Below are 12,963 nucleotides of genomic sequence, written 5' to 3' on the forward strand. Positions count from 1 at the left end.
TGTATGGCTGCGAGAGTTGGACTATAAGGAAGGCCGAGCACCGAAGAATAGATTCTTTTGAACTATGGTGCTGGAGAAGACTCTTGAAAGTCCCTTGGACTGCAAGAAGATCAAATCAATCAATCCTAAAAGAAATCAACCCTGACTGTTCCCTGGAAGGCCAGATAATGAAACTGAAGGTCAAATAATTTAGCCACCAAATGAGAAGGGAGCACTCACTGGAGAAGACCCTGATGCTGGGAAAGATTGAAGGTCAAAGAAGACGGGGAGGGCAAAGGATGAGGTGGTTAGACAGTGTCATAGATGCAACGAACATGAAGTTGAGCAAACTTCAGAGGACGGCGGAAGACCGGAAGGCCTGGCGTGATCTGGTCCGTGGGGTTGTGAAGAGTCGGACTCGACTGTGCGACTGAACAACAACAAAATTACACAGTATTAAAGGATGACTTACTCTTGGTAAGCACTGACAGTTTCATTGCTTACAGCTCACTCAAGGATCTTATGTTAAGAGTTCCATGGGAGTGTCCTTAAGAAGAAGAAGAAGAGAAGAGATTGGATTTATACCCCGCCCTTCACTACCTGAAGGAGTCTCAGAGCAGCTTATAAACTCCTTTCCCTTCCCCTCCCCACAACAGACACCCTGTGAGGTAGGTGGGCCTGAGAGAGCCCTATCAGAAACTGCTCTTTTTCAAGAACAGCGCGCCCAGAACTATGGCTTGCCCAAGGTCATCCAGCAGGTGCAAGTGGAGGAGTGGGGAATCAAACATTTTAATAAATAGAACTTGCCTCTCTTTATTAGGCCACTTTTAAGATTTTCTTTTTTAAAAAAGAAGTGTATTACAGAAGCACACCGTTCTACAAAACAAGCCTGAACTCTTAGCCACATCAATTAAAACAGGACCCTACGATTCTGTCAGCTACATTTTAGGCTGCATTTTTCCTTGGGAGTAAGCTCTCTTGAGCTCAGTGAATTTACTTCCAAAAGAGCATGTATAGCTTCTAGTCCTTGGCAATTTTTTCCAGCACTTAATTTCCCCCCCTGCATTGCGGGGAGGGTGAGGTATAAATGCGACTAATAAAAATAAATAAATAAATAAAGGCTGCGGTCACACGTAACAGAAGCCACACAAGTGAGACGGAAAACAGCCGGAGTTTCCGGGCGCGATCTCACCAGCACATCTGGGAAGCGTAGCACTCCCGTGGCTCAACCGAGGCTTCCAGCCGAAACTGCGTGGCAAAAAACTAGTACCTTGGAGGTACTAGTTTCCGGAAACTGTGGGGCAAGAGCGGGCGTCTGATCGCGTTTCCGGTGGCATCCGGCGCCCGCCCATGTCCCCTTGCAAATAAGGTGGGTTCTTTTTGTCCAAGTCTCTATGGATGCGCATGCGCACCCAACGGAGCATGCGCATTTGTCATGTACACAAAAATAAAAAACAGTTTGCCACGGCGCGCGCTTCTTTGTTGTGCACCGGCTTTTCGTGTGATCCGCACCCCTATTTTTCCATGGAACCTCCACGGTACCTCCACAGGAGGTCTGATCGCGTAACTGCGCAGTAGTTTGCCCCAGGGCAAACAGCCACGCTTCTCCTCTGCAGTTTCCTGCCCGTGTGACCGGGGCCAAAATAAAATATTTTGCTACTCTATGCCATTTTATTAAACTTGCACCTGCTGCAATGAATGCTGTGTAGACTGTGTAGCCATGGCTCATCCCTTGGAACAGGAGTGACTCCAGAACTTCAAGTCCATGACTAACAGGAAGAATTATAAAATCCTGCTGGGTGGGCAAGCGATTGCAAAGAACTTTACAAATGGTCTGAACATTACATAAACAAGAAGCCTCTGGAGCTATGTCTGTCCCTGTTTATAGACAGCCTCTCAATCCAAAGCAACTATTCAGTCCAAAGCAACCAGCGACGGACCACCCAAAGGAAATACAAAATAGAGGATCCAGATAGTTCCTTCAACAAATCTTGTGCTGAATCTGTCCCCATACCTACCTGAGTGAAACTGTCACTGCAACCTTTAAGTTTGGTACTGAATATCTAGGGAGATTCAAATGCCCCTCATGCTGGTTTCTGAATGTATCAATTTTTAATGTCTGATTTGTAATTCCCTTGCAAATTGAATATCAAGTTTGGCCAATGTAAATAGTAGAAAGGCACCGCTGACAGATTACAAAATGTGTGGTTGAATCAGCCCTTGAAGGTATGAGAGATGCAGCTGGATCTGGAAAATCTGAAATCCACCAGAACAATCAGCCTGGGGGTCCTCAACACCAGGCCTAGGATCACCTCCATAAGCTCAGCCCAGGCTCCACTGAGGAGCTATGTGGATGGTAGTCTGTAAGCGACCTAAACTGTCCTGGTACCCCACAGCAAACCCAGGTGAGGTAATTTGTAACGGATCTACATTACTCATCAAGCCAGGTCTCAGTCACACATACCAGGTCAGCCACTTCCTACTAAATCATGTAACAGAGAGATCCTGTTCTTAGACAAAGCTGTGACGAATATCAAGGTCAACCTGGGGGAAGGGATTAGAATTTTTTTCCCTCCCACATCAATTGGGATGGATAGGAGACTGGACAATTTGGCAAGCCCTCTCATGTCTCTCCAACTGTCTCCACATACTAACACCCCTCATACTCGTGCAACTGCAATGAAAAAGGCAAATGCTATGCTGGGTTGGAAAGGGAATTGAAAACAAATCAACCAGTATCATAATGCCCCTGTATAAATCTATGATGCAGCCTCATTTGGAATACTGTGTACAGTTCTGGTCACTGTTATCTCAGAAAATATATACCATTGGAAAAGATGTAGAAAAGGGCAACTAAAATGATTAAGGGGATGGAACACCTTCCCAGTGAAGAAAGGTTAGTGGTTATGGCTTTTGAGCTTGGAGAAATGATGATTGAGGAGTGACATGGCAGAAGTTTACCAAGTTATATATGGGACAGACAAAGTAGAGAAAGAAGTACCTTTCTCACAATACAAGAACTCGTGGGCACTCAATGAAATTAATGAGCATCAGGCTTAGAACAGATAAAAGGAAGTACTTCTTCACCCGAAGAGTAATTAACGTGGGATTCACTGCTGCAGGAAGCGGTGGCAGCTACAAGCATAGCCTCAAGAGGGAACTGGATAAACAAATGGAGCAGACGTCCATCAATAGCTATTAGCCACAACATATAGATGGAACATTATGTCTGGGTCAGTGATGCGTTGTATTCTTGGTGCTTGGGGGGCAACAGTGGGAGGGCTTCTGGAGTTCTGGCCCAGATGGTGGATCTCCCGATGGCACCTGGGTTTTGATCACTGTGTGACACATTGGGTGCGTTCAGACGCAGCCTTTACAACGGATTCTGTGCCGGTTGCAATCGATGTACCTACCGGCGTTCAGACGGGGAACATCTGTCTTCCCACTTTATCCGTTATAAAGAGCTGTACACCGTTGCACTCTGCCACTAGGTCCCTAGTGGTGGTAAACTCAGTGCAACGGTGGCTTCCGATGCAAACCGGCGTCTGATCGCTCTCCACCGGTGCCTAGCCACTTCCGTCGGAAGCCTGAGGCTTCCAGCTTTCCCCCGCCATTTTAAAAAAGACTCCTAGCGGTATGCGCTTGGGCGAAGCTTCGCCCTAAGCGTTTATTTTTTAAAAAAAAGCCCTTACTGCAGCATTTCGGAGGCGTCAGGGACCTCCGGGAGGCTACTGTGCTCTTTAAACTTTAAAGGTAAGTCCTTACCTTTAAAGTTTAAATCTACTGGGGGGGGGGGGTTTTGAGCATGCGCAAAAATTGCCATTCTCTGAATGGCTGCCTATGCGCATGCTCAAACTGCTTTAAAAAAAAACAAACGCCGACGCCCGCAGCATGTGAGCGGGCGTCCAACGGAGGGATCCGGAAGATGGAGGGTGAGTCTGATCGCGTTTCTGCCGGCAGAAAGCCCCGTCTGAACGCACTGATAGTGTTGGATGGGTTGGGTCACTGGCCTGATCCAACATGGCTTCTCTTTCATTCTTATGTTCATAGTGCCATACCATCCTGATCTACCTCAATATGGCTGGACTCCAAATCATAGCTCATAACACATATGAACCAAATGATTATCAGCCCCCCAAATCAGTAACTCCTAGCTCAGCACCATAACCCCTCAGCTCAGATGAAGTCCCAGAATGTAATAACCCATCGAGAGCCAGTTTGGTGTAGTGGTTAAGTTTGCGGACTCTAATCTGGGAGAACCGGGTTTGATTTCCCACTCCTCCACTTGCACCTGCTGGATGACCTTGGGCAAGCCATAGTTCTGGCACAGCTGTTCTTGAAAAAGAGCAGTTTCTCTCAGAGCTCTCTCAGCCCCACCTACCTCATAGGGTGTCTGTTGTGGGGAGGGGAAGGGAAAGGAGTGTATAAGCCGCTCTGAGACTCCTTTGGTTAGTGAAGGGCGGGGTATAAATCCAATCTCTTCTTCTTCTCTTCTTCTTGTTAATTAATAGCATAGATAATTGAAGCTGAAGCTCCATGCCAGAATAATGAAATGCTCTGTTGTTACCCTCCAGTGCCCTCTGAGTGGTGACACAGGAATCGGACAACTGAAGGCTACAAAGTAGTGGGTCTCTGCCTCCGTGTTCCTGCATATATACTCCTTATATATATATACTCCTTTTAAAAAATCAATTTTTAAACCTTTAAGCCATCATGAGACTCTTTGTAGTTTTGGCTACAGCATACTAACACAGCTACTCCTCTAGAATAAAGAGTTATATTATCTCCAACAGATGATAAAGAAGGGTGGAAATTGCAAAAAGTAACAAAACTCATCCACTTTCTGTCCAGGAGCAGCGGCTCATTTCAAGCATGCTCTCTGTCGAGTTAAGCCCAGAGAAGTGTTTCTCACCCTCTCATATAAATTCTGCATGAGATAAGGGAAGCTGGATTGTCACTGGAGCCAGCAACAGAACAGAAATTGCAAGAGGTGCTTTGTGAACAGCCCACTGGGAACATCCAAAAAGAGACTTTTAGCCAGAAAAAAATATATGTAACAGAGGGAAAAAAAATCTGTGTTCTGTCAGTAAGTGATCTCAGTTTGACCTGGGGGGAAGGAATAAAGCATCCTCTGTGAAACACAGTTCCAACTCATTCTATCAGATGTGAACTCATCAAGAACTGCACTTATATCTCTTTACAAGAGGTCTGTCTTACAAAGAGACATCGTTATGTAGCAGCAAACATATTTACCACTGTATATACACACTGCAGACAACCACAACCTCACCTGGCTGACATACTTATAGTGGGAAACTCGTATTTTTAGTGTACACTTTAAAAATATGTGAAGCAGTCCTCAGATGCAAGCTGAAGAGTTTGGGATGCCCCCGCCCATTTAAAACATGGATCTGCTCTGTCATTTCCCCCTTTAACACTAACAAGATCATGATACAATATAAACCATTTCAGCAAGCTCAATTTCTGTACATTTGACAGTCTTTTATTTTAGTTGGATCTCCCAAACTTTATTTCACCATTTAAAAAATTACTGAAGATACTTGTGTTTTCTCCACACTGGGGCTAATAGTGGATGTTCTCCACCAGGAGATGGACAGGGGGAGTGCAATCCGGTTAATTCTCCTGGACCTCTCTTCATATCTATCTGGACCACCTTTCAGGGTTGAGAATGGGAGGCACTGTTCTGCAGTGGTTTCCATCCTACTTAAAAGGCAGGTTTCAGAGTGTGGTGCTGTTCGGCCCCTTGGCCTGTGGCCTACAGGGTCCCCCAAGATTTCATCTTGCCCCTCATACTTTTTACCATCTTTTTGAAGCTGCAGGGAGGGGTCATCCAGAAATCTGGACATAATTGCCTCCAATATGCAGATGACACTCTGCTCTACTTCCAGCAGATCCCAAGGAAGATGTGGAAACTATGACAGGTGCCTGGAGGCAGTTTTGGGATGGATGATGACTAACAAACTGTATCTTGATCCCAACAAAATTGAGGGAGGGAGAAAGTTGAACCTGGGACCAGAGATATCTCCTGTTCTGAATAGGGTTGTACTCCCCCTAAAGGAACAGGTCTATAGCTTGAAGGTGCTGCTAGACCTGGGTCTCCTGTTGGATAAACAGCTAGCAATGGTAGCCAGGGGTGCTTTTCATCAGCTTTGGCTGGTGAGCCACTTGTGGGTTTCCTGGGGGGGAAGATGCTGCCATTGTGGGACATGCACCAGTAACCTCTAGATTAGATTACTGCAATGTGCTCTACAGGGGGCTTTCCCTGAAGACTATCTGGAAGCTACAGTTGGTAGAGAATGTTACAGCCAGAATGGTGACTGGAGTGGGCCATATGGACTATATCATTTCACTCTTGTTCTGTCTACACTGGCTCCCATTTTTCTTCCAGACCCAGATCAGTTGCTGGTGTTGACCTTTAAAGTCCTATATGACTTGGGGCCAGCATACCTTAAAGACCACCGACTCCCATATGAACCTACCTGTCCACTGCAGTCATCTTTGGAGGCCCTGCTTCAGCTGCCCCTGCTACCTGAGTCCAGACAGGTGGAAACATGAGAAAGGGCCTTCTCAGCTGAAACTCTGCAATTCCCTCCACACTGAGATTAATCTGTCTTTCTCTATTACTGCCTTCTGCCAGCAGGTGAAGACTTTTGTTTTGTTTGGCATTCCCTCAGTAATCAATATTGGCCATCCTCCCTGGTTGTGGTGTTGTGTGTTTGTGTGTTTACATGTTTTATTGAATTTTTAAATATTTTATATACCTTTATGTTTTAAATGCCATTTTAATTTCTTGATGTTTAGTGCTGAAATGCTTTGATGTTCATTGGTTTGGGGACACTCTGGAGTGAAAAGGTGGCACAGAAATGTTCTTAAATAAAGAATGAATAATGTCATCCCGGGGTCACCTTCTTCTTGGGAAAATGATATGTGAGGAGAAGGAACTCCCACCTGCCACAGCCCCAATCCAAATTCTCCCCCCAATACCCCCCCTTTTACTGTGAATTTTAAGATGGGGAGATCTGATCTGATCATGGACATCCTATATATTACAGATTCACAGAGTTGGAAAGGGCCACACAGGCCATCTAGTCCAACCCCCTACTCAATGCAGGATCAGTCAAGATCATCCCTGACAAGTGTTTATCCAGCTGCTGCTTCAAGACTGCCAGTGAGGGGGAGCTCACCACCTCCCTGGGCAGCTGATTCCACTGTGGCACAACTCTTACTGTAAAAATGTTTTCCTAATATTCAGCTGGTACCTTCCCACCCTTAATTTAAACCCATTATTTTGAGTCCTGTCCTTTGCTGCCAACAGGGACGGCTCCTTGCCCTCCTCTAAGTAACAGCCCTTCAGATACTTAGAGAGCAATCATGAAGGTGATATACTATGTTGCTTGGCTCTCAGCTCAAACACCACCAAGTAGTAATCATCATTTTAAAAGCAACTTCTCCAGTGGGATGCCAGAGGAAATTCTCTTTGTATCAGCAAAAAGGCTGAACACTGTTAGTTTTCCATCCCTGACAAAGAATCCCTTCTATCCTCTTGGTATAAACAGCCTTTTCAGGTTTCATTACCACAAGATGTGGTGATGTCTTCTGGCTTTGAAACCTTTTCTGAAAAAGCACTAGACAAATCCATGGTGGGTAGGTCTTATCAATAGCCATGACAGCTAAATGATATTAGGGTGGATCCAACCATCCTTCAAAGGGCCAGCTTAAGGAGCCTTCCTCCAACTTAAGTGGCTCTTCCTCTAACAGAAGAGCCACTTAAGTTGGAGGAAGGCTTCAAACTTTGTTCACTGAAGTAGTAGGATATGGGTAAGGGGCAACACTCCACCTCCATCATCATCACCTTCATGGACTGCTGTTAGAAACAGAATGCTGTACTAGATGGACCCTGGTCTACAATGCAAGCCTCACATGCATGTTTTCTTAAGTTTCAAAGTTTCTAAGTGCTTAAACTGAGAACAACTTCTGTATGGATTACATTTGATCATATGGACTTGAATACTTTACCATCAGTTGCTTGAAGACTGTATATCAGGCCCAAGGCGAGGTTGCCCTTTGCTAGAAGCTCCCCAGCATCTTCCCCCACGTCTATCACCATCTTGGCAAAATGTTCACCTTCCTCCAGCTGCAAGGATGAGTTAATAAATGAGATACACATTACTGAATAGCCCTTGCAATCAGAAGCCTTTTTGGCAATCCCAGCAGGACATAGAATCCCTTTGGGATGGTGGTCAAACTTGCCTGGAAACTCTATCTAGATGTGTGGCAGTATACATTAACCTTTCAATTGTAAGAAACATGCATTTTAAGTCAGCTCACTTTGTTGTGTCTTCAACCACTTCTAGGACTCCCAGGGCCTGGCCTGGCCAGAGATCCTCCAGTTTCAGGGATTCAGAACATTCTAAAGCCATAGATACCTAACTGGGCAAGAGCTGACCCTTGAAAAAGTTCCAAGGCTTAGCCTGACAGCCAATGCTGCAACCTCTCTACAAGTCTTCCAAACACATCTCCTCTTCTCAGGATCTTTTCCCAATCCAGGGTAGCATGTTTGTAGCAGGACAGAGATTCTGGACAAAGAGTGCCATACCACAACTGTTTTGGTTCAGCTTGGTATGTCAGCTTGCTGTACGTCCACATGACTGGGGTTATTAGGCACAGAGCCCATTTTCTCTTTAAAGACAATGGCACCCTGCAAAGTTAGAATTTGGAGGCCTCCAAGATTTCATTAAAATCTGCCTCCATTCCTGAGGACTGGAAGGTAGTTTATTTCACTCCCATCTTAAAAAAGGGTTCCAGGGGAGATCCGGGAAATTACAGGCCAGTCAGTCTGACGTCGATACCGGGCAAGTTGGTGGAAACTGTTATTAAGGAAAGAATTAGTAGGCACATTGATGAACAAAAACTATTGAGGAAGACTCAGCATGGGTTCTGTAAGGGAAGATCTTGTCTCACTAACCTGTTAGTGTTTTTTGAGGGAGTGAACAAACATGTGGACAAGGGGGACCCAATAGATGTTGTTTACCTTGACTTCCAGAAAGTTTTTGATAAAGTTCCTCATCAAAGGCTCCTAAGTAAGCTTAATAGTCACGGGATAAAAGGTCAAGTCTTCTTGTGGAACAAAAACTGGCTAATTAATAGGAAACAGAGAGTGAGTATAAATGGGCAATTTTCTCAGTGGAGGGTGGTAAGCAGTGGGGTACCACAGGGATCAGTACTCAGACCGATGCTTTTTAACTTGTTCATTAATGATTTGGAGTTGGGAGTAAGCAGTGAAGTGGCTAAATCTGCAGATGACACGAAATTGTTCAGGGTTGGTGAGAACGAGTGAGGATTGTGAGGCACTCCAAACGGATCTTTGAAGATGGGCAAGTGGGCGTCAACATGGCAAATGGGGTTCAACGTGGTCAAGTGAAAAGTGATGCACATTGGAGCAAAAAATCCTAAATATAAATACACATTGATGGGGTCTGCATTGGCAAAGAGTGACCAAGAGAGAGATCTTGGAGTCGTAGTAGATAACTCAATGAAAATGTCGAGACAGTGTGCAATTGCAATAAAAAAGGCCAACGCTATGCTGGGGATTATTAGGAAGGGAACTGAAAACAAATTAGCCAGTATTATCATGCCTCTGTATAAATCAATGGTGTGATATCATTTGGAGTACTGTGTACAGTTCTGGTCACTACACCTCAGAAAGGATATTATAGCATTGGAAAAAGTGCAGAAAAGGGCAACGAGAATGATAAAAGGGTTGGAACACTTTCCCTATGAAGAAAGGCTAAAACACTTGGAGCTCTTTAGCTTGGAGAAACGACGGCTGAGGGGTGACATGATCGAGGTTTATAAGATCATGCATGGGATAGAGCAGGTTGAGAAAGAAGTACTTTTCTCCCAAGAAATCGTGGGCACTCAATGAAATTGCTGAGCAGTCGAGTTAGAACAGATAAAAGGAAATACTTCTTCACCCAAAGATTAACACATGGAATGCACTGCCACAGGAGGTGGCGGCGGCTACAAGCATGGACAGCTTCAAGAGGGAATTAAATAAGCATATGGAGCAGAGGTCCATCGGTTGCTATTAGCCACAAGGTATAGATAGGAACTCACAGGCTGGGGCAAGGGTATTCTTGGTGCTTGCGGGGGGGGCAACAGTGGGAGGGCTTCTAGTGTCCTGGCCCTACTGCTGGACCTCCTGATGGCACCTAGTATTTTTGGCCACTGTGTGACAGAGTGTTGGACTAGATGGGTCGTTGGCCTGATCCAACATTGGCTTCTCTTATGTTCTTAATTTACAAGCAGGTCGGACAAATGCTGAATGAAGCACTTCAGTAAGTGTCCTGCTAGAGATGGAAGAAGTAGGACATGCTTGAGAGTCTCCAAGGATATACTTTATTAGCTTACAGGATAGATGGCAGGGCCTGTCAGCATTGTCAGCTCAGAGCTAACAGTCAGCCAGCACAACACAGCATTATGGCTCCTGTTTTATGAAGCTTTGCTTAGAGCATGAAGCTTTCTTTTAAAGTTTCCACTGAAATGGAAGTGAATATTTAAGGACGTGATGGAAAGGTATTCTTGATGCCCAGACTTGTCAATATGTTAGCAGTTTTCTCATCTCCTACATCCTATAAAGGTTAAAAAGTAAGGTTAAAAATAATTCCCTCATCATAGCATCTGAAGAAGCATCTGACTCACAAAAGTTCACGCTGGGATAAACGTTGTGAGTCTTTAAGTTGCCACTGGGACTCTGTTTTATAAAAATAATTCAGCCTGCCAGAAATATGATTGCTAACACACACACACACACACGCACACACACACACAATTTCAGGCAAGTCACTGTTCTCTCAGCTCCCTGACATTTCTAATGTGGGTATAATGAAGTTGGACAACTGACTGGTAAAAAAAAAAAGATTTGGTCCACTGCCTGGTCAAATATTGGCTGCGGTCACACACACTAAATAATCCACTTTCAATCCACTTTCCAACTGAATTTTTACTGTGTGAACTGGCAAAATCCAATTCAAAAGTGGATTGAAAGTGGATTATTTAGCGTGTGTGACTGCAGCCATTGTCATGTAATTTTAACATATTAACTTTATTAGGGCAACAAACAATACTTTAATCATCCACAAGTCTGATATTTATGCCAGTTACAAAACCAGATTAGTTATCTGTTATTGGGAAACAATCAAGTTAGCTTTAAAAATGGAATTAGCTAATTTAGCTTGGATCTAACCCTTTCCTGGAAAAGACAAAAAATGCTAGGTAAAGTTGAAGGCAGCAAGAAAAGAGGAAGACCGAACATGAGATGGACTGACTCAATCGAGGAAGCTGCAGCCTTCAGTTCTCAAGACCTGAGCAAGGCAGTTAACAATAGGCTGTTTTGGAAGTCATTAATTCATAGGGCTGCCATAAAGTCAGATGTGACTTGACGGCACTTAACATACACAACCCCTTCCTAGCTATTAACATTATAACACAATACAAAGGCAAAATTAAACTTCCACAGTGGCTTTCTTGGCTTCAGGGCATCTATGACTACATTTTATTATGACTTAATAATAGATAGTTAATGAATCACGTTTGATCATACTGGCGTGGGGGATAATAGGTGCATATCTTTCAGGGCTGTTGAAAAAGTTGCGGAAGGGCTTTTTCTACAGCCAGCGCAAATAAAAAAGGAAAGCTCTTCTGGACTACTAAAGGTTGGGGGACAGAAGGGTTACGCGTGTAAAACCTCTCACCTAAAACACTGCAACCAACAGAAAACTACCACATCGGGGGAAAGGTTTTAGCCAAGCCATCTCCTTTGCATGCCATCCAAAGACTGAGAAGGAACAAGTGGCGCCAGTGTGGGGGGAAATGAGAGGTGAGAAGGTATTAACATATGACATGTCCTAATGTTATGGCAATCTAGCCTAGAATTGTCTGTTCTGACTGACAGTTGCTCTCTAGGATCTCAGGCAGATAAAGGTCTCTATCGACACCTTCCACTTGAGACCATTTAATTGGACATACCAGGAACTGAATCAGGGGCCTCCAGCACACAAAGCATCCCTGAGTGAGCAGCCCTTCTACGGCTGCTAAGATGAAATGCTGGCAGGGAACAGACTCCTGAAAACTAGAGTGCTACAGGCATTAGTGTTGTGCAAGGATGGGTGAGATGCAGGTTCAAATCCCCACTCTGCCATGAAGGTCACAAGGTGACCTTGGTTCAGTCACGTGCTCTCTTTCTCTCTCTCTCAGGTTAACCTACCTCACAGGGCTGCTGTAAAGTTAAAACAGGGGAGGGGGAAACTATGTATACCACACAGAATTCCTTGGAGACAGGGCATGCATGATAAAAATGTAACTGATTGCTTATGCTCCCCATGGGTTTCAGGTCCTTGTTTCTGCTCTCATAATTTTGTAGCAGGAACTCCTTTGCATATTAGGCCACACACCCCTAATGTAGCCAATCCTCCAAGAGCTTACAGAGCTCTTCTTACAGAGGCTACTGTAAGCTCTTGGAGGATTGGCTACATTAGGGGTGTGTCGCTTAATATGCAAATGAGTACCTGCTACAAAAAGAGCCCTGTAAGAGGATGACTGACAGAAGGGACGATTTCCATGTTTTAGGCCATGCTGGGGTGACAAGCAAACCACAGACTACTTTAAGACATATGCTAAATCCGAGGCTTCCTTGGCTGTCATAGAGAGCAAGGACAAGTTGTCAAATCTCTCCTCAGTCAAAGATGTTTGCGCAAATAACACTCAGCAAGAGATGCCAACAAACTGTGTTCAGTCACTGAAAAATATAATCATCTGGGCTCGCTCTCTCCTCCTCCTTGCCCCTCCACTGCTTCCATCATTAGTGAAAACTGTGCATTTTGCTAGCAGCCTAACTCTTGAGGGCTGTTTCCCTTGAAACAAGAGGGGATGCTGTTTCCAGCTAACCCTGTTATTTTACTGAGG

At 44.6% G+C, this 12,963-nt stretch overlaps 1 protein-coding gene across 1 annotated transcript in view; it reads right to left on the bottom strand.

The window, feature by feature from the left end:
* Nucleotides 1-12,963, bottom strand: part of TTC7A (tetratricopeptide repeat domain 7A) — a 224,768-nt gene that overhangs the window by 136,400 nt on the left and 75,405 nt on the right. Inside the window, exon 12 of the mRNA XM_015411853.1 lies at nucleotides 8,017-8,134. Coding sequence (XP_015267339.1) covers nucleotides 8,017-8,134 — 118 coding nt within the window. The remainder of the gene's footprint in view (nucleotides 1-8,016; nucleotides 8,135-12,963) is intronic.

The sequence above is a fragment of the Gekko japonicus genome, unplaced genomic scaffold (assembly GCF_001447785.1).
Source record: "Gekko japonicus isolate JY-2015 unplaced genomic scaffold, Gekko_japonicus_V1.1 scaffold359, whole genome shotgun sequence".
Classification (NCBI taxonomy): domain Eukaryota; kingdom Metazoa; phylum Chordata; class Lepidosauria; order Squamata; family Gekkonidae; genus Gekko; species Gekko japonicus.